Genomic DNA, 26666 nt, shown 5'->3' with positions numbered 1-26666 from the left:
ACATCCAAACATGGTTTACTGTGATGTTCATAGTAAAAGTTGGAGTCTGGCAGGGGCATCACGGAACAGGATATCTAAACAACAAGGATTGGTAAGAGCAAACAATATATTTTTCTTTGCCTTATCACAAGTCAAGTCAAGTCAAACTTTATTTATAGAGCATATTTAAAACAACCGGGGTTGACCAAAGTGCTGTACAGATATCACAGTTGCAGGAAATACGGTAAAAACTAAAATACATGAACACAATGCAACAATAGAATAAAATAAATAAAAATAGAATTTAATTTTTTTTTTTTTTTTTTAATTTAATAAAATTTTGTTTTTGCCAGATGTCCGCTTAAACTTGATTAAAAGCCAGGCAGAAAAAGTGTTTTTTTAGGGAGGATTTAAAAAACTCAAAAGATGGGATGTGCCAGGGCAAGTTATTCCAGAGCCACAAAGGCACGGTCACCTTTGGTTCTGAGTCTAGTTTTAGGGGCGGCCAGTAGCAGTTGACTGGAGGATCTCAGTGTTCTGGCAGGGGCGTGGATTTGAAGGAGCTCGGTCAAATACTGAGGGGCTAGGCCATTAAGAGCTTTAAAAACAAACAATACAATTTTAAAAGTGAGTGGTTCAGGCCAACATACAGTGAGTTACAGTAATCCAGTCTGGTATTAATAAAAGCATGTCTGAATTTGACAATAAAAAAAGAAACTGATGTGAATTCAGCTGAAGTTGTTAATTCCATGACTACATGCAAATCACAGTTAAATGCTTTAGATTAATTGTGTTAAAGGTAGAACTGGGGACTAATAACCCAATCAATATGGTTAATAATAATTAATATTCAAGGGCCCCATCATCACGACCCTAGAATAACCATAATCTGGCAAAATATAGAAAAAATTACAGTAATATACAGTTAATATACTCAATACATCAATAACTAATTGTCATCAAGAGCATTTTCATGTACAGATGTGCAAATGCTCATAGAACTACAAATGCACCACAATGTCCTCTTGTCAAGCCACTCACTCACATATGATGTTATGAAAACAAAACACATCAGCATCAGTATCATCTGGCAAAATTGACCCACTACATAGATAATAATAATAAAAATAATAATACATTTATTTGGAAGGCGCCTTTCTTGGCGCTCAAGGGCACCTCACAGAAAGATAGAAAAAGAAATGGAAGGAAGTGTCCTCAATTTTCTCAAAAAAATAAGTAAGCAACCACTTTCAAAGCATCCAATATTTATTTAACAACACCTATTCCCAGCAGCACAAATGTATTGAACTGATGGAGCCATCACAGAGGAAGACAAGACACAAACAAAAATCAAGAATCTAGAATTTTGGTCTCAGCTCATTTTAAACAGAAATCACCGTCACCTCAAAATTCATTTTTGAGCAACGGCTCCGATGGACAGTTTAACATATAAACGAGAGATAACCAGGTATTTTGCTTGTGCCCACACTGCCCTGGGCCCTTTAGAGGGCGTGGGCCCCTGGGCAATTGCCCAGTTGCCCATATGGTTTATCTGGCCTTGGCTCTATGTAAAGTTCTGATACAGTCAAATGACTAAAGCCACCTATGGAGGGCAGCAATACGCCTCTGTTGCGTAAAAAAAACAAAATAAGGAGAAGAAGAAGCAGCAGCAGCAGCAGAAGAAGAAGAAGAACTCCGAGCGAACGGACAGCTGAACGCTTCATGAATTGATGTAGTTTGGCTGGTTAACAGTGTCACCAAACCAGAGACAGACAACACAGCCCGTAAAGATGCTTTGGTTTGAGGGCACAATTCCTGCTGCCATTAACTTGGCTAAACAGCGGAGTTACGTCTTTGTCGTTGTTATTACAGGTATGTGTGTCGATTAGCCAGCTAGCTTACGCTAGCCTGCATAGGAAACAAGTGATAAAGCTATCCGTTGTAGTTGTCATGCTAGCTTAAGCCTTTAGTTGGCCAGCCAGCCTAACCAACCAGCTGTCAGAGAAATAAGACGTGTCGTTTTGCATGTTTTGGAAAAATGGCCCAGGAACACAGAAACATAATAACCTGAAGATGGGTAACGTGAACGCTATGGGTATATTATTGCCTTTTGAAAAGCGTCTAGTGGCCCTAATAACCTAACCAGATTAACTTAACGCTAGAAAGAGGTCATGTTGGTTTATTATACAGACCAGTTAAATGATATTACAAATCGGTAATGGATACAGTCGGTTCTCATCAGAAAGACCCCTAATGAACCGTGTCAACCTACAACCCGGATTCAAAAGCAGTTGGGGCGTTGTTGTAAAACCGAATAAAAACAGAATGATTCATACTTAGAGTTAAGCACGTCAGTGACAATAAGGGTTGGCAAGATGTCAAATGGTGTAACTACAAATTAATTATAAATATATATATTTATATACGCTTTATCCACCTACAGTGTATTTAAGTGGACTTATACATTTAATTACTTAATTAAAAAAAAATATATATTTGAGTATTTCTACATTTACACATTTCATCATTATTGGGCAGAACATATTCTTAAAACAACCATTTTTTCCTAAAGTTTAGACAAATTATGTAAAATTTGTTATATACCATAATGTTGCAATGTAAACATGGATTGTATTTTTTTCTCATTTAAGTTCACATTTATTTTCCTGTAAAAAAAAATAATTAATGGTTACACCAACTGACACTGCGTTAGATCACGTCATTGACCCATATTTACAAAACGAGACTAGGTATAGGTATAGTATGAGGTTAAAACATGTGGCCAGGTTGTAATGGGGATAGCCAGCCTGGTCTATAATGTGAATGCCAGGATAATAATGTTTCTCAGTAGTTGTCCCATTACAATGTGTTACTATTGATGGTGGGGGGTTGATTCACTATGTATTAGGGCTTCACGATAATGGCCAAAATGATAATCACGATTACTGGTGTAGAAAGTGCTTGATTAGATATGCAGGAGAGCCGCATTTTAAAATGGAAATATTGCAGACGATCAGGTAATTTAATCGTGCCGGCCAAAATCGTGATCACGATTAAAATTTGATCAATTGTGCTGCCCTACTATGTGTCACATTTTTTTTCTTTACTATTGTAGAATAGTTTTTGAAATGACAAAATCAATTGACTGGAAGCACAAGTTGTCACTTTTATTTTGGTAGTCTATGGTCTACATGTATGTTACTGAGTGTAAACATTTAACAGCCGACTCCTTGGAGTGGCCTTTACAGCCGAATGCTGAACAAGACATTTTTAAATTACTAAAATGTTCAATTAAATTTTCATGAAATGAAAACACTGTGAAAGGGTCAAAGTTCTGAGATGTAAACGTGGACAACTACAAACAGATTCCCGGCTGTTTAGATGTACACAGTGCTGTGGAAATGCATTGTTTTGCTTCTTTCCTGATGACAGTTTGCTGTTAGAAATGTCAATCAAAGGTAGCCACGCTCAAATAATACCCTGCTACATTGTCTATTTTCTTCTAAATGGGACCATTATTAAATCGGTTAACATCGTATTGTATTGAGGAGGACTTTAAACTAGCAATTGAAACCATAATCTTGCCACAAGAATTATAAGTTAATAAATCAAGTGAGAAGTAGTCTAATTCTTATTGAGATAGATAGGACTGAAATTATTTTACAACCTACATAGGCAACCCCTGTTGGACTTTTAAAGATTGCAGGCTTAAGAGTTTGCGTCACTGCTCAGACCGGGAGGCTTCTGCCTGAGTTGGATTCTACAATGTCATTTGGATGCTCTGCGAATTACATCAGCATCTGCAATGGGACAGATGAAAATTAGCCTGGTGGCTGAATCTGGCACGTTACATTTGATTTTAAATGTTTATTAATATGCACTCTTCCTATTTTATTACATACATAAATCTTGCTTCATTAGTCTCACTGTCACTGTCTGTTAATGAGCCACATCAAAGCAGTGTATTTTGATCAGATGAAACAGACCTCTCTGGAGTTCTCTCTGTGACAACCCCTTCAGCTGATGAGGCTTCTTCATTCCCACTGGCGCGCTGGTCCCATTACTCCTTTCCATGGCCAGAGCTTGTACTTTACTCTGAACACTGTACCTTGCCTCTGCTATCAGGAATTTCAGCTTTTGAAATTGTGGGTCTAATGTAGCTGTAATGATCAGTTTGCTTGGATTATTATGGTCTGTGATGATGACCTCTCTTGACCAGCGTGCAGTGGTCCCCTTTGAAACTCAGGCTCAGTTGGTAGAGCGAGTTGCCCACTGATCGGATGGTTGGTGGTTCGATCCCTGACCATGGCAGCCTACATGTCGAAGTATCCTTGAGCAAGATACTGAACCCCAAATTGCTCATGCTGCGTTCACCAGTGTGTGAATGAATTCCCAATGGTGGCAGGTGGCACCGTTTAGGGTAGCCTCTGCCACCAGTATGAATGTGTGTGTGAATGGTTGAATGCTGCAGTGTAAATCGTTTTGAGTGGTCGCAAAGCAACTAGAAAAGCGCTATATAAGTGCAGGTCCATTTACCATTTACCATTTACACGCAGTCGGGTGGACTTCAAAGCAGACTGTCGCATAACTCATCACTCACCACTCATGTAGACAGTGGCCTTGAGAGCTTCTTGAGAGTTCCTATAGCAGGGTCCACTGATCACCTTTAGGTCCAGCATGAAAAAACAACATTTTTTGCCTGTAGTGTCTCACCTTAAGTGAAGGAGGTTTACTATTCAGAAGGAATGCTAGTATTAAACTGAGCAAAAAATATGGAAGACAAGTCCGGGTAGGCTACTCGTATAATTCACTGATTTAAGTAAAATTGATTTGGGTGCCATTTGGGTGGAAGCTCGTACCCTGTTTCAAACCGCATGATATATAAAGATGCATCATCAGAAACCAGCCTCTCACTTGAGTCTAACATTAATTGAATCATGTTAAACAAAATGCAGAATAACATTTCTTGAATATGTAGAATATCTACAGGGAGAATGTATGATAAACACTAGCTAGCTTGATGAACAGTTTGGAAAAGTATAGAAATTTTTCTATGCAGTTCAAGTATAATGCTACTGATATAAGTCAGAAAGACTGACTGAATATGTGAGTTGCCTTTGTGGGCTAGCTCTCTTACCTTCCTGCTAAAGAGGACTTGAGGATTGCTGGATTTAATTGCTACGTATTTTGATTGTTACGTCATAAATGTTATTAATTAAATCAACATTACATAGAATAGTTTGTGCATTTTAGCGCACCTTCAGTTTCAGAGTGCAGTTCACTTTCACACCACGGTTGTAAACATGAACCCTGGTACACATGCATTTCCCATCATTACATTAGCTTCGATCAAAAACTACGAACTCCTTGGAGTGTCTGTTAGTCCAACCAAACGCTGAACAAGAGGCTGTCATTAAGTGAAAATACAGTGTGAAAGGGTCAAAGTTATGAGACGAACCCGGAAGAATAATGAGAAAAATGACAAAACAAGTAAAAAAAATAGTGCATGTATACTTTTTTCCCTGTTCAAGTCAATAAAAAAAAAAAAAACTTTATTTACACTGCCATTGATACGCATTGTTCTGCTCCTCTCCTGATGACGGCTCGACGTGGAAGTAATTAACTTCATATTGTCTCGCAGAAGATTTTTTTCTAGCGATTGAGACCATAGTGTTGTCTTGAGTGAGAAGTTGACTCTTTTGTATTGAGATAGATAGGACCAAAATGCTTCTGTATCCGCCGTCAGCGGCCCCTGTTGGAATCTTTGGTAGAATGCAGCTTAAGGCACTTCCTGGTAGCCTCCCTGCTCAGACCCGGAGGTTGCCTCCTGGGTTCTCCTCGCTCATTCGGCTGAAATCCGAAAATGTTACCACACCACACCACACCAGCTTTGGCACCAATTTCATTTATCCCACCAAACTTTTTTGGAATCGTGCAGCCATCTGGAAACTCAGCTTTGAGTAATGCACTCACTATACTTCAGCTGGCTAGTGTTCACACTGTGTGTTAGCCCCACCTCCCACAGAGAGCAGGCTGACTGATAAGAGAGGGAAAGAAGCAGCGCGACTGGCAAAAATGTTGATGGCTTATGTAAACACGCATCTAAACAGCAATATATCAAGTCCAGAAAAAACTATTGTGTCCATTTTATATATCGAACGATAAGTCAAGATAGTAATTATCGTGAGGCCTATTTGTAATGTATTCAATTGAAAAAAGGTAATAATGTTTTACACATTGTTGCATTCTATTTTTAGACTTTTTTAAGAATCAGGGTGGTAACTCACCTCAGATCTAGAGGTTCTAGATTTTTCGGCTAAGTACCCCTTAATAATAATAATAATAATAATAATAATTATATATATATATATATATATATATATATATATATATGGCCACACCATGCCCTTGGTGTGTAAAACGGATTTAAATGCAGAGGTTGAATTTCCCCATTGTAGGACTAATAAGGCAATCTTAATCTTGTGTTTCAATCTTCGTGCATAGATAAAATATAAAAAAGTGGATTTTGATTATTTTAAATAATTGCATAACATATGAAATAAGCTGCATATAAAATATAAATTAAAACAAATTAATAATAAAAAAACCAAACAAACAGAAAATAGGCCTATCCTGGGACTTGAATATGATAGGCCTATAAAATAATGTAAACAAATGCAGTCCATAACAAACAAACAGAGAATCACTGCTGAATGTATTGACGGTGAGTGGTAACTTAATGACTCATTACTGTCACTTTATCTGTTCTCAGGAGAAGATGAACAGTCAGCACAGCTGATGTCCAGCTGGGAGGATGACAGAGTGTCGGAGGCAGCACAGAACTGTTGTGTCACCATCAAAGTCGATGCCAAGAGGTACTGACATGTTCAGTTAAAGACGCAGTGCATGCTACTTAATTTACAACGAAAGTAACTCCCTTTAAGATATTAGATAAGTGATAGTGTTATGTGTCCTGCGTCGTTGATGAATTAAAATCTGAAGGACACAGTAAACCCACTATACATGTGACCTCATTTTCCCATGAAGAAGAATACATTGTGAACGACAAAGTCATGTCAGCAAACCAGGCAATTATGTTTCAAACCTCTGTGTATCTAGTCAGTACAGATAAGATCCTGTGTGCATGGTGTCGCGACATGCTAGTTTAATCACTACCACAACAACTAGCCAGTCAGCACTTATTTCATTTCAACAATCAAAAATAGAAATGTCATAGTATTAAATAAACTAACGTTTCTACTGTTCGATGCTGTGTTGACCATGTTCTAACATCTAGGGGATGTGCTGTAATAAAATAAAGAACTTGGTGGCTGTGATTAAAAAAAAATGCTTTGAACCATAGACATAAACAAATTATAATTAGCACTCTTATGGATAATTTATTTAGTACTACCTTTACTACCATTTATTAAGTAGTCAAGGTAGGGCTCATTTTAGCTCCTTAATACTTGAATGTGGTTTTTATGTTTAATCTTGACCTGAATAGTAACTAAAGCTGTCAGCTAAATGTAGTGGAGTAAAAAGTACAATTTATATATGTTGCCACTAAAATGTAGTGAAGGAGAAGTATAAAGTTACATATGTAGAAATACTCAAGTTAAGTACAAGAACCTCAAAACGGTACTTGGTACAATGCTATAGTAAATGTACTTAGTTACATTCTAACGCAGTTTATGTTGCTAGAAAAATGCAATTTTATTTCAATTTTGCATGTCTAGCCAATGTGAAAGATTTCCAGATTTAGAATTTAATCTGTTAGATTTTTAAATTTTTTAACATTCATAAATCTGTTCATTATAACCATACCATACCAACATCAACAACACTATAATTTCTCAAGAAATAAAAAGTTGTGTAAGCTGTTCTTTTGTTAATTTTTAGAACCACTCACATTCAATCTTGTAATCATTGCGATCCCCACCCTCCCAAGGTTTTCTTATGAAAGTGTCTCATAAAAGTATGAGAGGATAACTTTAAATACAATTTTAAAAAAATACAATTTTTAAATCCCTTTCATATCTTTTTGTGTAAATAGTTTTTACAAAATATTCAGTTTCAGTTTATCGTCCAGTCTACCCTCAGAGAGGACAAAGAGGTGGGCACAGCCGTGCTGTTAGAGACCCACACAAAGAGAAAGTTCTATAATGGACAGTAGGGATGAGAATAATTAATTGATGATCAATTTTTAATTGATCTGTGTATTTTTTAATTTTACTGTTATCTCTGACTGTATATCAGTATCACTGAACTGAAACACGCCGAGCGTTCAGTTCTGTGGCCGTACGTCAATCAGCCAATGAGCTGATAATTAAGTTGGATAAAGCTACAGTTTGCAAACTGAAAGTTATAATAACAATTATAAAACACAAAGAAAGATTAATTTGAGCAAAACTAGCTTACTGTATCAAACCTTGCTAGTATGAATTACTAAATTTAATTTTATCCACAAAACTTATTTAAACACAAAACACATTTAAATATGCAGATTACTGTGAAAACTGACCTCATGCCTCTTCGGGGGTAAAACATTGAACTCCTTGATGTTATCTTTACAATTTAATCTCAGTTGATTTAGTTTTACGATTGACAGGGTCAAGTCTCTTTTCGTCCTTTCAAAATAAAAGCGTCCGTTATCAAAATAGGCTATTGCATAGAACTGTATAAATATCTTTTATTTTGTGCATGTATGCATGCATGCAGCGATTAGTCGATTAATTGATCGTTAACGTTGTAGATAATCAACTTGGCAGGTTTCTTCCAAATAATGGACAGGTCACTAGAGAGTCTTTTATCCATCCCTCTTTGTGATCTAGGAAAAACACTGTATCCATCGGTCTGTCTACCCCTTGTGTTTAATGTAATACATTTAAAGAATTGGCATGTTGAAGTGTATTAAGATTTAACAAATGTTGCTGCAACCCTTTTTCCACAGTGAATCGTGTGGGCAGTTCTCTCAGATCTGTATCCTTTTTGTTGTACTAAATATTTTTGAATGTTATACTTAGGTTAATTAATATGGAGTTAGTTCAAAGTGAAGTTATTGTTTACTGACAGATCCCCGAGGAAAGCTATTAGTTGCATCACATAGCTGTGTTCACTGGACCAGTAGATACCCTGGCCTAAGCCCACATTCTTACCTATCATTTATAGGGACCAGAGCAGTGCTTCTGCATCACGCTGAACTACAAGAAAGAAGAAGAAGTATGTAGTGTATAAAAGAATGTGGAGACTAGAACGACTAGACTTATCTAATATAAGAAATGCTTCAACCAGTAACAATATTTTCTCCTGTGGCAGAATGTTACATAATGATACCAGAGACGTCCCGAGCCAATTTCAAGTATTGGGGCTGACCGGGCATATTTTAATGGGTCGGTCTCGACCATTGACTAGATATGTATCTGACTTAGGGTTGTCACGATACTAAAATTTTCAACTCTATACTAATACTCAGGAAAATATTCAATACTCGATACCATTTTCGATACCACAAGGATAAAAACAAAGACCCCAAAATTTAACAAGTATTTTTATTAACAAGAAAAATGCAACATGTAAAAATTAACAGAACTACAGGTTAAATATTTATAATAAAAAACAGTTGTGCAAAAAGAAACTGCAACTATGATAACAAGCTTCAGATGCTCGATACTTTTGAAAATGAGTATTGTATCCGGATACAACGTTTTAGTATCAATACTTTTTTGAGTATCGATACTTTTGACAACCCTACTCTCTAATAACAAAAATGCAATTTCAGTTGAAATTAAAAAATCCAAACTTCTCAATTTCAGTGTTGTATTGCTGCAACACTAGCTGGCTGTTGTGGACAGAGTTTACTTCAGTAAGGCAACGCAGGAGTAATCCAAGGACAGGTTTTTTTGAGTTGATAATGATCCATTAAAATATACCCAGATCAGCTTGGATCATTTCTATATGACAAGATGACAAGGGGTTTATGTGTGATCAGTAAATGGTGTTATTTATCCAGATTATGTAAACCCTACAAAATGTCAGTTGCTTGGAGCTCGTTCCTTAACCCCCCCCTCTGTGTGAAGATCCAGTTGTGTGCATACCTTCAAGCTTCTTTATCGGAGAGAATGGGATCCCTCTGGAGGTCATCCCTGGCAGTGTGTCTGCTGAAGAACTGATGAAAAGAATAAATAGAGTTAAGCAGGTAAGGCTGCACATGTTGGATTGTAAACTGTCTGACATGCAAGGAGTTTTTATTTGTTTTATTCAGCTCTCCACTGCTCCATGTAATAATAAGTAAGAATCACATGCATGTTTCAAGCTATGCTGTGGGGAGGACAATGTCAGGTGATTGGTTGGCCAGTCCACCACTTAAATCCTGAATGCACTATCCTATAACTTTTATTTAATTGTTTAGTTGTTAATTGTTGGATTGCCATTAAATTCTCTAAAGACATTCATGGTGTGCAGATGATTTATTCGAATGACTAAGCTCCTAAATCTACATGATGTTCTTTTAGGTTAAGATCTTTATTCCATTTTTCTGACAGATGCATGCCCACCAGATTGGAGGTGGGACAGTGTTACCAGAAGCAAGTGGTCCTATGGAGACCAGTCCTTTTGATAGCACAGTTCCAGCCTCAGCTTCAGCAGCGCCCGTTGGGTCAGCAGCAGCTACAGAACTGACAGCAGTACCAGGAGAAGAGAAAGGTGAATGAGCTTGAATCACACAGTCATCCAAAAACCATTGCAATTTCAAAAACGATATGGAGATGTAACGGCCCACATTACCCCTGAAACATACCCATACTGCCTTGCGCGCTCGATTTCATTTCGAACCTGCAGGCGGTCTGGCAACTACGGCCGTTTCTTAGCCCTGTTTTAGGGATCCAATCACAGAACGGGGAGGGACGGCAAGACGATGACGCGTACTACTCGGCAGACGGAAGCTTTTAGTTTTGTAGTTTTCTTACAGATCCAACATGGCTGCAGCAGACGCGAAACTCTCTTTGGATCTAGCTGTAGACAGCATTCTAGATAGTTTAGAGCCAAAGTTTATTTGGCACAACGTTTTGAACAACGTTTAGCTTTACACTCCTGTTTCACCACCAAAAAGGATGTTTTAGCCTTGCTTCTGACAGGATTTGGCCAAAGCCTAATCTACCAACTAGCCCCGCTACCACTCACTGTTGTAACGCCGGTGATCTCGCTACGAGCCGGGGGACAGCGGAGCCGCACCGAGACCCGCAGCAGCTCATCTATTGACCATAAAATCAGTGGATGTGTGTGGCTGAATGACATGAGGGGGAATAAGGCGTAAAAATAAATAATCTTGCAGAAAGCGAGAACTGGAGAAGCAAATCGGCAAGCAACACTCTCTCACAGACACACACACACACACAAACTGACACTGCCGGTAGACTGTGAGCAGCCAGAGCCAGAACATGCTGCAGAAAAACTTTGCAGAAACATTATTGAGCATTTTAGTCTCAAAGTAGAGATGGGCTAGTCTGGCTATGTAAACACTATTTATATACAGTCTATGTGTAAACATCCATTTCTGTCGCTCTACATACGTCATCTGATATAACTGATACGATTGGCTAGGGCTACGTACAGACGCTTTTGATAGACATTCATAGCGCCCAATAAACGTCTCTAAAGGATTGTAAACCACACCTTCTCTACGGAGAAATGAATTGCTGGTGTCCAGAATATCATCATTTGTGATATACCTGAAACAGACATTTAATTGAAACCCTTACTTCTCTTACTCACCTCCACACAGCTGGCCAGTCATTACATGACATGGCTGTCAGTGTTGGAGCTTTGGTTTCAGAAAGTAACGCTTATACCCCTCAAATCCGATGTCGGAAATGTGTTGGGTGAGGGGGTTTCCAAAGCTGTAAACCACCATGTGACAAGCAATACTGATGAATTATAGTGATGCCTTTTAGTTTTTTAGCTTGCATATATGGCAGATCGGACAGTATACATTAAAGTTATAACAAGATGATATTTTGGTGGCACGCCATAGCATTGTGGTTTTGTAAAAACTCAAGCATTTAACAACTTTTTATTGCAGTGATCTCAAGATATTAATTACTGTATTATTATTGATTCATTTTCTTAAGTCTTACTAAGTTCACTACCTCAATTCAAAATATCTGATTTCCTGTTGGGTTTAGGGAATGGGTCCAGCAGGCTTTTTTTATGTCTCCACATGTTACTTTTGGCTACCAAAATCTTTTTATCTACAGTAAATAAAAAGGTGGGGACTTTGATCCTTTTTCTATGGTGTTCATCAAGGTCTTTGCATGAAAACAGGATATCTCTGGGATGCCTTGAGGGAATTTCTTCAAACTTGGCACAAATGTTCCCTTGGACTCATGAAGAGTTTTCAGCTATGATTCAATGATTTCTTTGCTAGCCATAACAAATTGTACATAAAATGTCTAATTTGATGAAGTGATGCCATTATATATTCAATAGGTCAAAGGTCAACTTCACATAATATTTACCAAAGACACACATCTGGCCATTTTTCAATGCCATAACTCAGGAACCACCTTGAAACTGTAGTAATTGTACAGTAACAAAGTTGAAGATGTGTGTTGAATCCAATTTTTAGAATCTGAAGCATTTGTTCTGACAAGGTGTCAATAAGAGAGTTATCACAGTACTTTCTCTATGTGTTTCCATTCTATGTAGTGTCCCTCTTGAGCACCTCAAGCACGGCAGATGATGGCAGCCCTTCAGGCACAGTGACTCTTACAGATAATGCATCTTCAGATCATGCTGCTCAGAGTGATGAAAACCTTGATGCTAAGGTGGAAAGGTAGGAACCTACATACATATCAAGCTCTGTAAGTTCGAGAAAGAAAATGTGCTTTGTGTTTCGGTGTTGTCTGTGTGTAAATCAGATCGATCACTTAAAAACCACATTTCATTTGTTTTAATTTCAGGTTTCCAAAAAGTGTGTGTAAAACTGTAAATGTAATAACACAAGACAACCTTACTGTTATAACTTTACCTTAACCTGAAGTTTAACCAGACCATCAGCCTCCAGGGGCCTCACCCTCATTCTCAACCTCTCAAGTGGTGTACGCCACTTTCCACCCAAAAGTCGGGATGTATAAAAACAAACCTGATAGGAGATCTCTGCACCTCTCCTTAAACTCTGACCCATGCATGTGAATATTTTGGAGACAAGGTAAATTAGAGAGGCAGATGGTGAGCAGGCCAGCTTCCTTTTCCCCAAAAGGACCCATTGATCAGCAGGCCCATTTATATGCGTCAACATTCTTTGCTTTGCATTGACCATTCATGGTTAAATATAGGTCTGATATGATGCTGAGCCATTTGGACACATGACTTATAGAGGGAAAATTTCCCCTCAGTTGTGCTCGTTTTTTTAAAAATCAGATTATTTTTTGGCAAATGCAATCATCAACTTTTGTGGGCATGTCCACCCAACTCTTAACCATGTAGAACCATAGATCCTACTCACAGAACAGAATGTTTTAACTGCTGTAATTATAATGAATTTAAACACGAGGAAGGAAAAACCATGATCATGATGAACTATTACATTTCTCATTCTCAAGAGAAATATTGGTGATATTTTATCATCCTGTTGTCTTATCAGGTTAACCAAGAGACTTGAGGAGAGAAGAGAGCAAAGAAAGAAAGGAGAAGAAGAGGTAAGGACACTACATTCCCATGGGTCGCGTCTCCACATTATACTGTATAAAATATGGATGGAGTGCACTTATAGATTGCTTTTATCCAAAGCGCTTTACACTACACACTACGCCCATTCACCCATTCACACACACATTCATACTGGTGGCCGAGGCTACCAGGGCACACTGGTGCCACCACTGGGAAATCATTCACACACCGATGTGCATCGGGAGCAATTTGGGGTTCAATATCTTGCTCAAGGATACTTCGACATGTAGATCAGTAGACGACTCGCTCTACCAACTGAGCCACAGCCGCCCGGAAATGTCTTTTGCTTGTTATTGACAGCCACATGTTTCAGTTTCTTCAAAAAATTAAAGGAACCTACATTGTTCCCCTCAGTTAGAACATACTAGATGTGTAGGGCGCCCTAAACTGCCTCATGTTGGTGTAAACCAGCAACAGTGAACACAACCGCTCAGGAGCTGTCATGGGCAGGTCTCTGGTCTACACAGGCTAAAAACCTGCTTGTCTGCACAAGTGAAACACAATCTCTTCCCATTACATTTACACATTTAGTCATTTAGCAGACGCTTTTATCCAAAGCGACTTACAGAAAAAGGGAATCAATCAAGGTATACCATTTACACTGTCAGTAATCAGGGGCCATATTTATAAATAGTAAATGGTAAATGGACCTGCACTTATATATCGCTTTTCTAGTCGCTTTACGACCACTCAAAGCACTTTACACTACAGACTGCGCCCATTCACTCTATTACACTCACATTAATACTGGTGGCAGCGGCTACCCTAAACGGTGCCACCTGCCACCATTGGGAATTTGTTCACACACCGATGAACGCAGAATCAGGAGCAATTTGGGGTTCAGTGTCTTGCCCAAGGATACTTCGACATGAAGGCTGCCGCTGGCCTTCCTATCAGTGGGCGATCGCACTACCAACTGAGCCACAGCCGCCCCAAAGCAAAACAGCTTATGCTAAAAGTGGCTCCTTACCTACTGATTTAGAAATAACTATGTGTCAGTCCTCATTTTAGGACTCCGACATTTTGTATTTCGTAAGTGTTTTGGTGCTAAAACCAGCTTCTAAATCTGAAAGTTAGAAGAAGTCAACTAGTGCATCTCTGTGTCTGATGCTGCCTCCCCAGCAGACTGCAGCATAAAACAACACACTACCACCACAGACTGATAAAACATCTGCAGCATCTTACTACAGATGTCCAGAGATCTGAGCTTCAAGAAGTAAAAGAGGCGGCTCTGCCCCTTTTTGTAGAAAGCGTCTGTGTTTAGGGACCAGTCCAACTTATTATCCAGGTATACACCTAGATACTTATAACTTGGCACCACCTTGATGTCCGCCCCACAGGTATTCACTGGCTGAAGAGGGGACTTGAACCTTTGGAAATCTATGATCATCTCCTTAGTCTTTGAGGTGTTCAGTAGGAGATAGTTTTTGTGACTCCAGTCACTGAAGGCTTTTAATCAGATCCCGATATTCAGATTCCTGTCCATTCCTGATACACGCCACAATAGCAGTATCGTCGGAGTACTTCTGGATGTGGCAGGACTCAGAGTTGTATTTGAAGTCCGCTGTGTACAGTGTGAACAGGAATGTTTCGGCTTAAAGCTTAAGAGTTTTCAATTCCTTAGTATAGTAAAGGTTGGCCTCAGCAGCTTTGTGAAGAGCAAATCTTAGCTCTGAACTTTTATTGCTGTTTAGTAGTCCTCCTTGTAGTTAGATAAACTTTATTGTGAATACACCCCCAGAGCTTTACTGCTCTTGCTCATTAACTTGGACAGGTGCTTTTTCAGTGTCAGTGTCACGGTCACTCAATCACTTGTCTTCTGAAAACTGGGTCTGTAGTTTATTTGTCTCCAAACAGTGTTGTTACTGACCAGGTTATCACTGTGTTCTTTAACAGGCACAAGTTTCTGAAACTTGTGTGTACATTGTCTCTGATACACGGTCCTTAGCACTCTCTATGTAATATGTTGTGTAATTTGTGTACCACGTCCAACTATGTTTCTTTTAAATTCTCTCCAGTTTGTAAATCGTGCTATCTTTACCACTCACATATTAACAGCAACCTGTAATACGCACTTATGACAACAGAGGCTGCTGTTGTTGCTACTTACCAAAAGTTTCTGAAATACTGAAAATACTAAAAATATGTGTTCCAAAACAGGTAGTTTACAGCCTTTCCCAGGTGGTGTGTACATTAAGAATTAAACAGGAGGCTGTTTGAGTTGTGAGGGGATTGTTTGCTTCCAGATTGCGTCACACTGTCTGTCTCATAGATATAGATATATAGTTTTATATCTATGGTCTTCCTAACATGGCAGAATACCTGAAATTCAGATTCATTCTAATTTCCTAGCTCAGCAGCATTGGTGTTTTCCTTTCTTTTGATGGCTAATTTGTTTGGGAGCAGAGACTTTACAAATAGCATTCTGGGCTTATTTATTTTAACCTCTGAGTGTTTAATACATAATTAATGTAGCCCAACATACTCTTGACCTAATTATGTGTTGCCTGTGTTTCAGAATGAGATCAAGAAGGAAATGGAGCGGAGGAAGATGGGGAAGGACGTGCAGGACTTAAAGAGAAAACAGGAAGACGAGAAAACCAAGCGACTCCTGGAAGAAAGGAACAGAGAGAAAGCTGAAGAGAAGGCTGCAAGGGAGCGGGTCAAACAGCAGATTGCCTTAGTGAGCTCATCTTTCTTGCTTCTCTATGATCTACCTAAAGACCACCACACATTTTGCAGGACTTAATATGGAAAATGCCTGAAAAGATTAACATGAGACTACCAGTTTTAAAATTTAAACAGTTGCAACTAGGAATGTTACTATGCGTTACAAGACAATAAATCCTTGGTACAAATACGTGACAATCAAATCAGTAAGACGAAGTTTTGTCTGTCAGTCACTCCTGTCAATGGCTGTATCAAGGCATGGGGCCACAGGTGAACATTTAAGGATGCACAATTGTTGTGTTTCAGATCTGAGGTGTAGGTGGGATTGGTGTGTTGTGCACCTCTTTGTGCTTCTCCATTAATTAATGTGGAAATGTCTTGATTGATTTAAAGGAAAGCAAGGGTGAAAGCACCAATTGACAATTCATGGTATAAAATGTATTTAGAAACGGCCAAATGCAGTAAAGCTCTCAGGCGTTCTGTATTGCTTTCAAATATCAGTTCTCCTGTATTTACAATGTGCACTCGAATCCACCATGCCCTGTCACCGCCCAATTCATAATCCTCATTAGCCACTGTACAAAGAGATGTATATGAAGTTGCTGAGATGGTGTGGCTGCAGTAATAACATGGTGGGCAGAAATACAACCCTTCATGACAAAAAAGGAAAAACTAAGACTTGGAGAAACAAAACGCCTGTCAAAACCATCTTATACTTCTACAGTGGCGTTAGCTGGTGTGTGGCTAATCGTTTAAGCTGTAGTACAAGCACAGCATGGCAAATTAACACTAACGTGATTGCTCTTTTTGTCTTGTAATTACACTGCAAAATCAGTGAGCTGTAGATCATTTAGTGGATAGTTTCCCAAACAGTAAAACAAACAGAATGTGAATACATTATTCCCAGGCAGTAGGACTGCATCGTTAGCCACCAGCTAACTGCTTGTACTTAAGGGCACGGCACGTAATTTACAATAAAGTAAATACTCACTTTGTGTACTTCATGACTTTGTGAGTCACTGACTAGGCCTGTCACAGTAAAACATTTTTTAGGACAATATATTTTCCCAGAAACTAAGACGATAAACGTTAGTATTTTGTTGTTGTCGTTTTTTTATGCTGCTGATGCAATGATATTAGAGAATAATAATTAAAGTACATCCTTTTTAAGAGCAATCAACTTTTAATTCTCAAGAATATTGAACATTGGCATTGAAATGCTGGTATAGCTGTTTGGGAAATGTACGTTTTTATAGGCAATTTGTACTGCCTATCAAGTCAACAGTGTTGAATGGCTGCAATCTTTTTCACTATAAAGCGAGTAACGCTATCTGTGAGCGTGCACCATTTTGTGCTGTCACGCTTATATTTGCATTTTTTGGCAAAGATATCCTTAATTGCCAGTTGTTGGTTAGTGGAGGGCTCCATGTCCTGCGGCTCCTGCCCTGTTTTCTGTTCCCATCTGGATAAATTGGATGGGTTGGTTGTGTTTTAAACGGAATTTGAGGTTTCTTGTGTTGCCACTTGTTGTTGTGACTATCTTCATACAAATTTGACATGCCGGCTCATTGTTAGTGGGATCTCTGCGTTCATTTGACTTGAATCCAAAATGTTCCCACATCACCGCTGCTGTGTCACTCGGCTTTGGAACTAATTCCATTTATGCCACTCAACTTTCTACTCAACTACGGCCGTCGGAAAACTTAGCTTCAAGCATGCTAATTCTTTCTTTCTCTCTGCTTCACCTGCTTCAACACTGTCCACACCATCTGTCTGTGTGTATGTGTATGTGTGTGTGAGCCCTGCCTCCCTGCAAGTTGACTGACAGGAGAGGGAAATTTGTTTTTTGTTATTTAAGACAAAAGATAGTAGTAAAGGAAATGGAGGAAATATGCATTGCTTTGCATACTTAATTCCCAATCTCAGTTAATTAAAAAAGTGATCCTTTAATTTGATAAAGACAAAATACATTTTTGAGATAAACAAAATCTCTTCAATCATTGCTAGATGCAACTGTTTGAAAACAATGCAGACATATCTTCTACAATACACTTTGTCCCTCTGTCCTGCAGGACCGAGCTGACAGAGCAGCCCGCTATGCCAAAAACCAGGAGGAGGACAAGATTGCCAAGCAGGCCCTATTGCAGGCCAGACAGGCAGAACAGGATGCCAGGAGGGAGACATTAGTCAGGGAGAGGAGGTAAAGATTTCATGATGATATACAAACTGCAAACATCCTGAAGTATGCATACCAAAACAACACTGTAACAACCAACTCTGTTTATGCCTTTTTCAGCACAGACATGTATACCAGTCTATATATTCTGATGAAAATCGGTATGCTTGTTGCTGATGTTTATTAAATTAAACATTTAGATCTGGTGAAATGCTTAAATGGTTAAAATTACAAAATGCATACTGAAAGAAACTCAAAGAGCAGTTGAAATCGAAGTGCTGAAAGAAGTAGTAGAAGTGTACATGCAGAGGAAAGTAGTTGAAGCATTTTAATTGCCGTTTGAAGAGATGAAAGAAGCTAAAATTGCAGTTCATGTGTGACAGCAGTTGAACATACACAAGACCAGAACTAAAATACATTAATGTATACATTTTTTCCCTTCACCTGATGGCAACAAACTATTACAGGTGTGCTCAAGCTTTTAAATGAGCAAAAAATTGTAAGAAAAGTTAATTCAAGAGTACACGTTTTTTCTTTATGCTGTTTGCATTTTATGCACAATGCCACCTAGTGGCTGATTGGCATCACATTTTGCACTTAATACAACTTAATAGTAATTGTTGGGTAGCACTTCCTGTTTTCACAGCAGTCTACAGAAGGTTGTTCCTCTATAACGCATTGTTAGGAATTCCACATAATCAGAATGGCTGCTGCACTCTGACCTTTTGATTGACATCTCATTTGACCTATTCTGAACTTCATGTCCAACCCACAAGGGTCCATGTTGACCTAAATAACATGAGGACACACAATAGAAAAATGTTCACCTTACAAAGACGATTTACTCCATAAAAATACTCCTTAAGCTATTGTGAAATGTGTTGATTTTTACCATGTGTGTGTGTCTTTCTGTGTGTGATCAGTACCATAGCGAGGATACAGTTCCGCCTCCCAGATGGCTCATCCTTCACCAACCAGTTCCCCTCACAGAGCAGACTGCAGGAGGCTCGGCAATTTGCTGTTCAGGTCTGTCTGACCAGTTTATTTATTAATTTTTAATTATTCTCCTGGAAATACATCGCTCTTTACACCATCACCATAAGAGATTTGGAACATAGAACCAGAGAAAATGAATGATAGTATCATTTTCTTGTGATGTTCTGTCATTCTTCTGGTAATATTTTAGGGAGGTAAATGCTTTCTCTTAAAAGTATAGAGTATTTGAGATGAGGCCCAGGATTGCAGCATGATTAAAGTTAGTGTTCTGCCCATACATTGTTGTTAAATTAATTTACCTTGTGTCATCTTGTGGTATTCAAAATTATTGTTTTCTGCTCTTACCTCCTCTTATGTTCACTTCCTGTCCTTAGCTGCCTATCTGTGCTTATTTCTTTAACTTCTGCATGCTAAGGCAATGTCTATTAGTAATGTTTTCAATATGTGGATGGACTTACCTGCTAGGTTGTTTCAGCTTCCATAAAATTTATGGTACTGTTTTATGTTTATTCAAGCGGCTAACAGCTAAGTTAAAGCTAATTGCTAATAGGCTTGCGCAGCATCGTTATGCTAATTCATAATGCAATGCTTCCAGTCCAGTCCCAAATGGCAGCCAGTATCAGCGTACAGCTGCTTACTTTTCAGAACAAGCCAGCATGCACACTGATGATCACAGTAGAGTGGATGTCTTTGTTAGAGTTACAATAGTCAACACCAATATTGTTCCAGCCGAACAACATCACTTAAGCCCTAGTTTTTCCTCCTGGGCATCATACACCTCACTTCTTCTCTCAAACCATTCCCCCAGAGCACTAGTAGGCACTCATTATTCCCTGTGTATCAGTCCGCTCATGGGACACCCTATGATTTTGGTTATGACCATTCTCAAACCACAAATGAGCTAGCTAAATATCTAGCCCGCAGCCAGTTAGTAACCTCAGGTCTTACCACATATGATGACCAGCCAATAAACTTTAGTGCATGGAAAGAAATTTTTTTACTGCCATTGCTGGTTTGGATTTGGATTTTCTGGTTTGCTGGAGAGGAACTCAACCTTGTAATCAAGTATCTCATGAAAGAGTCAGCAGGACAAGTAAAAGAATCAAGCTGTCAACATCGGTCATCTTGCTTCTGGATTGATGATGGTGTGGAAACAGCTTGACCGAACATACAGCTTTCTGGAAGCTGTTGAACAGGCACTGTTCAGCAAACTGGAAAGCTTCCCCAGGATTACGACAAATGACCGACAACATCTTGCAGACCTGCTAGCAGATCCAGAAGCCGCTCAGCTAGATGGCTCTTCCAGGCTTGTCATACTTGGACACTTCTTGGGGTGTTAACCCAACCATATAAAAAGTCAGGTACCACATCCAAGAAAAAAGTATATCTTTTAGGTCAAGGTATAAACGGGAACCCAACATGAATTTTCCTCTTTGCTGTGTTTGTAGACTTGATGGTGAAAGCATGCATGGACTCCAGCTTTAATCTTTTCACACAAGCTGTAACAGAAAATTAGCAAATCCAGCAGCCACTGGATCAAGATCTGTGTCACCAGCTTCTCTAAGCAACACAATGTCGCTCAAAGAGCCAGCCTTTCTACAAGAGGCAGCCTCCTACCTATCTGAACCACAAGACACTTATGACCTCATCGACCCTGAGACCGACTTTGAGATACGTTCTCAGCTCACAAATCTCCCAGACCACAAATCTGACACATGATGCACTCTCAACGTTTGATTGCTTTTTCAAGTTCAACGCTATCCTTACAGCAGATCACCTAATCACCATAGCCCACTCCTTCTCTTGTGTCAGGTGTGGTGCATTTGTCGTTCCTCAGACGAAGTGTGTTCCTCTGAAGAGAAAACTATGCTGAAGAACTAAAGTGCATAGCTTCAGGTGCTTGCATTCCATCTTCCAGCCTGTGGAGTTGCATCCCTTTGTAGACCACAGCAAACTATTTGCATTCCCTTTCACCTGAATGGGTGTTGATGTGATGTTGTCTCAGGACATACAAGAGGAGGCCACTTCAACTCAAAAAAATGAGCTGTGATGTTTTCCTGTTGCACTAGAGTAGTGCTTATTGAGATGATCGCGGCAATGAGTGCCAACAGCTTCATCAATGACTTAAGAAGGTTCTTCGCAGTTGGAGGTCCTGCCAAGTTGGTACCACTCAATAACTAAGCATAGACTGCACAACTTTGGACTTGATGTAAACAAGTACTTGAGAACACAACGGTATACAGAGTGTTGAATCCCCCTCACAAATCCCAGATGGGCGGTGGTGGAGAGGACGATTGGCATTGTCTGTCGTATCCTGGACTTTATACTACTTGAACAGAAGAAATTTTGAAAGACGTGATTGTTTGCAGTTTTTCAAAAATGTATCCCTGAGTAAACTTCATAAATGTCATCAACTTTGTCGTGGAGTTCTTTGGGACTGTTTAGCTAGTCGGATAGCTAGCTTCAACAGCTAGCGAGGCCTGCTATTACTTCGCCAGCACTTTTGTCCCTGTCGGCATCCTGCAGGAAGAATGACCCTGTAGTTCAGTGATATAAGATCTTTAGTGGTTAACTGTGCAGCAGAGGTTACCATGGTGATGTACAAAACTTAGAAGTGAGCAAGCTTCATGGTAATAGAAAATATGAGTCAATCCGAAAGACTGCTGGATAACCCACTAATCTTTCTTCATGATACAGGTAACAGGAGTCCCTTGACAACATTGTTCCCAGTGTTTCCACACCAGACAGTCACACCTTTGAATAATACAAAGCTAGACTAAAGTCTACTGCATAGCATTGTAAATTATTACATGCATAATCACTGTGAAATGTTTTGTGCTGGTCCTGTTGCAGGAAGTGGGAAACCGCTATGGAAACTTCTCCCTGGCAACCATGTTCCCTCGGCGGGAGTTCACCACTGAAGACCTGAACAAGACTTTGCTGGAGCTGGAACTGGCTCCAAGTGCTTCCATTGTGCTTCTGCCAGTAAGTAGAACCACTCACATGTGTCACTCTGTCATTGGTCCATGTAACTGAGTCATCCCTGAAATACAAACAGGCCAATACAATTTGCTGCTCAGAAGAGCTACCTCATTTTTTACCTCTTTTTTTCACTAAATGTTAGGATAAATCTCAAGGAACACTTTAGAAAATGCTAAGTATCATGCATACAGTGGCAAGAAAAAGTATGCGAAACCCTTTAAATAACCCAGTTTTCTGCATTAACTGATCATAAAATGTGATCGGATCCACAGAAAAAGTTATAATATTTAATTTATTTTTTGAACACATCTATTAACCAGTTAGGCCGGCAGATTTTCTGCCAATGCGGTAGCAGGCTCAGTTTCAACGGCTGTCATAACTATGACAACCACAGTCTCATTTGGATTAAAGTTGCCAATTGACTGGGTCACTCGTTAATATCTGTACCTGTAACACCAGCTTAACCAACCGAATTCTTCTACATGATTCTTCTGGAGGTGTTTAATTAAGTGTGTTGTGTTATAGTTTGCTGTGCTGCTGTACCCTCACAACACTATCTTAACTAGCTGGAGGGGACGTGTGAGATAATATACATGCACGTAAACATCAACACATAATTAAAATGAATTGTTTTAGCCCATTGTCACCGATACTAATATCCAGCTGTTTGAGTCAGTATCAAATCATCTAGCCAACGCAGAAGAGATCCTGTGTGCACGGTCTTGCAACTTGCTAGTTTCACCACTAACAACAACAACTAGCCAGTCAAGACAAAATTCAGTTCAACAATTAAGAATATGAACTTCATAGTAGTAAATAAACTGATGTTTCTACTGTTCCATGCTGTGTTCATGCATGTTGACCATGTTTCAATGCCTATGGGACGTGCTGTAATGAAATAAAGAGAACTTGGTGGCTGTGATAAAAAAACACTTTGAATGGTGGCTGCTATTGCAATGCTCAGACATTATCTGTGCATACATCTGACTTCCAACGAGATCATGTTTGTTCTCAAGTAAGCAAAAAAAGGGGAAAAACGGTTTTCATTGGATTTCTGATAATTAATTTATTCATTAGTATAATGTTACGAAGTACTTTTACTAAAGCACTGTACTTAAGTACAATTTTGAGGTACATTACTTAACTTGAGTACTTCCACATATGTAAGTTTATACTTCTACTTTGCTACATTTTTGAGTCAAATCTTGTTCTTTTTACTCCACTACAATTAGCTGCCAGTTTACCTTACTTTTCAGGTCAAGATTTAACATGAAAAACATCAAGCATGTTTATAAATCAACCCACATAACAGCATTATAAGCCCTACCTTGACAACAGTAAAATGCTGCTTACATAAATGCTTTAATAATAATAATCCAATAATATTAGTTATATATTTAAAAATCTGAATAGGGCCATTCTGCATAACTTTAAGTACATTTTGATTCTGGTATGTTTTTACTTTTACTGCAAGTTTTTTTCCTTGTAATATCACATTGTGGTATTAGTACTTTTACTCAAGTAAAATACAACTGTATTTATGTTGCTCTATTTTATTAGAATTTTGTATGTCATGCTATTTCTAATATGTTTTTTTGATTTGAAATTTCATATGTTTATTTTCAGATAGAGTTTGAACATACATGAATATATCCATTAATTATAACCATATTCTATCATACCAACATCAAAGGAGTTAAACAATACAATTTCTCAAGAAAAAAAAAATGTATTGGGGATCTATTGAATTTCCCAGGGACCCTATCGAATCACCACCTGTGCGTTCTGTGGACTCATTGCATTAAAAATCTATCAACATCACTGTTCTAAAAGTTTATACCTTTTAAAATAAACTTTTAACATTTGATAGTTGCCTTATCAAAACACAATGTTTGTTACAGAACGAAGACTAGAACTTGGCACATAGTGTCAAAAAAAACAACATTGGGAGGGATGAAGTGGAAGAGGTTGAATTTGTTCATTGTATCAACATAATGTGGATGTTCTCTCTTCCAGCAGTCAGGCAGACCTGCTAACACAGTGGTCCAGTCTTCTGATGGTGGTCTCTGGGCAGTTCTGGGCACACTCCTCTACCCTCTGCTGGCTGTATGGAGATTCTTCAGCTCCTTCCTGTTTACAACTCCACCCCCTCCTGGAGCAGTATCCAGAGGCCCAAGCCACCAGTCCACCTCCTACACCAACTCAACATCAGCCTCCGAAAAAACAAAGAGGTGGGGGACACTCACTGCTCCATTTTTGATAGGAATTTATGTACAATACAATAAAGCAGCTTTCCATTGACCTAAGCAGGTCCCAACTTTTGCTCATCTGCAGCTTCACCATGTAGGGTCTATCAGGCTCCACTGATACACAACCACAGACCCCAACCAAATTCCTAGTGAAATTTGTCTTAAATGAATTAAGTTGTCAATTGTTATCTGAAATATTCTTCACAATGTAGCATTTAAATTTAATGTTAAATTAATGTTAAATTTAGTGTTAATTAAACACTAAAACTGGCCAATATTGTTTTTGGTGTGGCAGTGTACATAATTTAGCATTTCTGAGTAATGTTCAATTAAGTAAACATTCATATTTCTTTATTAATTCATCACTAATATCACCAACATTTATCAATAAAACACACTCAATAATCCAGGTGTAACCAGTAGCTTATGATGGATAGAGCACACTCTAGATATATATTGTTCTGTGCTGATTTGTTCTTCTTCTTCTTAAGCTACTTTATACAGCAGTACTAAAGAGATCATTTGTTCACTGGGTCTCCTGCCCTTTTCTTCTGTGCTTATACAGAGAAACTCTTTCCAAGCAAAATCTGGAGAAACGGCCTAAGGACTTCAAAAAGGACGGGAAAATCTGCAGGCTCAGGACTCAGGAGGACAGCGAGGATGACAACAACACCTGGAATGGGAATTCCACCCAGCAGATGTAGTGAAATAACAGCGGCTCTCCTTTGGTCTGGCTCTCCTGGTGTGATTAGTTCAAGGTTTCTGCTGCACTTAGGGCTGATCCTTATGTTCTCTCCTTCTCTTACTGTGTTCCAGGTCCCTGCACCTCGCCTGCATGGGTAGATCATTAATAATCAACAGAACCTTCCTTGGGCTTAAGCTGAGTGTTTTTGTGTTGATTATGACCCGATTCTGTCTCTTAACCTGGGCTCAGGCTACACCAGCATCTTCTCTTGAGTGTGTAGCTCTATTTAATCATTTTCAAATTAGGTTTTTAAATGACCTAGGTGGGGCTCTGGTTGTATCTGGCACCAAATTCTGTGAAACGGTCGACCTGACCTGAAGATTATGTAATCTGAGCCTGGCTTCACATTACGCTATGAAGTCTCTGTGTTTTGGAGATGTTTAGCTTTAATAAGAGACTGGCTGATTGCCAGTGACCCATCCATATTATTACTTAACAGTGGAATGAAGATATTTTTGTTTTAGATGTGTAAAATATTTCATCTAACAGCTTGCAGCTGCTGGCTGAAGACTATGCTTCTGTAGCTGTTGGAGTTATACCAAGGTGGTGGTGGATCACACACAATATGTGTCTCTCTTAGCAGACAATGGTTGACTACTGTAGTTGTCTTCATCTAATAATAAAAATTAAAACAGACTGATTTTTCCAAAAAAATAATAATTGAATTGTGTTAAATTGTGTCTTGGTTGTTTGTTAACAAGGACTGAGTCTTACTGAACCTGTGTTCTTCACACTTATCACGGCCAACGTGAAGTCGTCATAACAATGGATGCTCCAACTGATCAGGCGCTGATGGCTATTGGTTGTTCAGGCAGAGCCAGTTAATGGATAATAGTGATGTGAATGTCAGTGAGGAGCATGCAGGTGACAAACGACAGAGACTGTAACTGGCTGTGCTGTGCCTGGAATTACAAGAGGGATGGAAATACTGTTTTAACATGAAATAAAAATTGACACGCACAAGTTAAAATGCTTGTTATTAATAATTAGCTTGTTCTTGTTTCCTAACTGTGTCAAGAGTTTGTCTATGCTGACTTTTAGACAGCTAGAGCTGCTTTAAAATGACTGCATAGTGGTTTTCTCATCAACGTAACAATCTTCAACAATTTAAGAAACTACTAAAAAGTGGCGACAGCATTTT

The 26666-nt window shown here is 38.8% G+C and overlaps 1 protein-coding gene across 3 annotated transcripts; it reads left to right on the top strand.

The window, feature by feature from the left end:
- Positions 1 to 1654: 1654 nt before the first annotated feature.
- ubxn4 (UBX domain protein 4) lies at positions 1655 to 26161 on the top strand. Of its 3 annotated transcripts, XM_059343169.1 has the most exons (14): positions 1657 to 1851; positions 6752 to 6854; positions 8933 to 8961; positions 10059 to 10177; positions 10524 to 10683; positions 12685 to 12811; positions 13622 to 13676; positions 16226 to 16390; positions 18450 to 18577; positions 19477 to 19579; positions 22403 to 22534; positions 24548 to 24762; positions 25346 to 25508; positions 25597 to 26161. In XM_059343169.1, the coding sequence occupies exons 1-13, from the start codon at positions 1770 to 1772 to the stop codon at positions 25482 to 25484; spliced, it is 1557 nt and encodes a 518-aa protein (XP_059199152.1). In that variant the 5' UTR covers positions 1657 to 1769; the 3' UTR covers positions 25485 to 25508; positions 25597 to 26161. The 3 variants fall into 3 exon arrangements, with proteins under 3 accessions (XP_059199153.1, XP_059199152.1, XP_059199151.1); XM_059343170.1 differs by having other exon boundaries at positions 1655 to 1851; positions 24551 to 24762; positions 25346 to 26161; XM_059343168.1 differs by having other exon boundaries at positions 1658 to 1851; positions 25346 to 26161.
- The last annotated feature ends 505 nt before the right edge of the window (positions 26162 to 26666 follow it).

Source organism: Centropristis striata, chromosome 10, assembly GCF_030273125.1.
Source record: "Centropristis striata isolate RG_2023a ecotype Rhode Island chromosome 10, C.striata_1.0, whole genome shotgun sequence".
NCBI lineage: Eukaryota > Metazoa > Chordata > Actinopteri > Perciformes > Serranidae > Centropristis > Centropristis striata.
This window is presented reverse-complemented; position numbering and strand designations above follow the sequence as displayed.

Bases quoted from the DNA above. Each gene is read 5' to 3' on its own strand.
- ubxn4 (XM_059343169.1), top strand. From the start codon at position 1,770: ATGCTTTGGTTTGAGGGCACAATTCCTGCTGCCATTAACTTGGCTAAA. The intron at 13,677-16,225 runs GTAAGGACACTA...CCTGTGTTTCAG, and splicing joins GAAAGAAAGGAGAAGAAGAG to AATGAGATCAAGAAGGAAAT. The intron at 16,391-18,449 runs GTGAGCTCATCT...TCTGTCCTGCAG, and splicing joins TCAAACAGCAGATTGCCTTA to GACCGAGCTGACAGAGCAGC.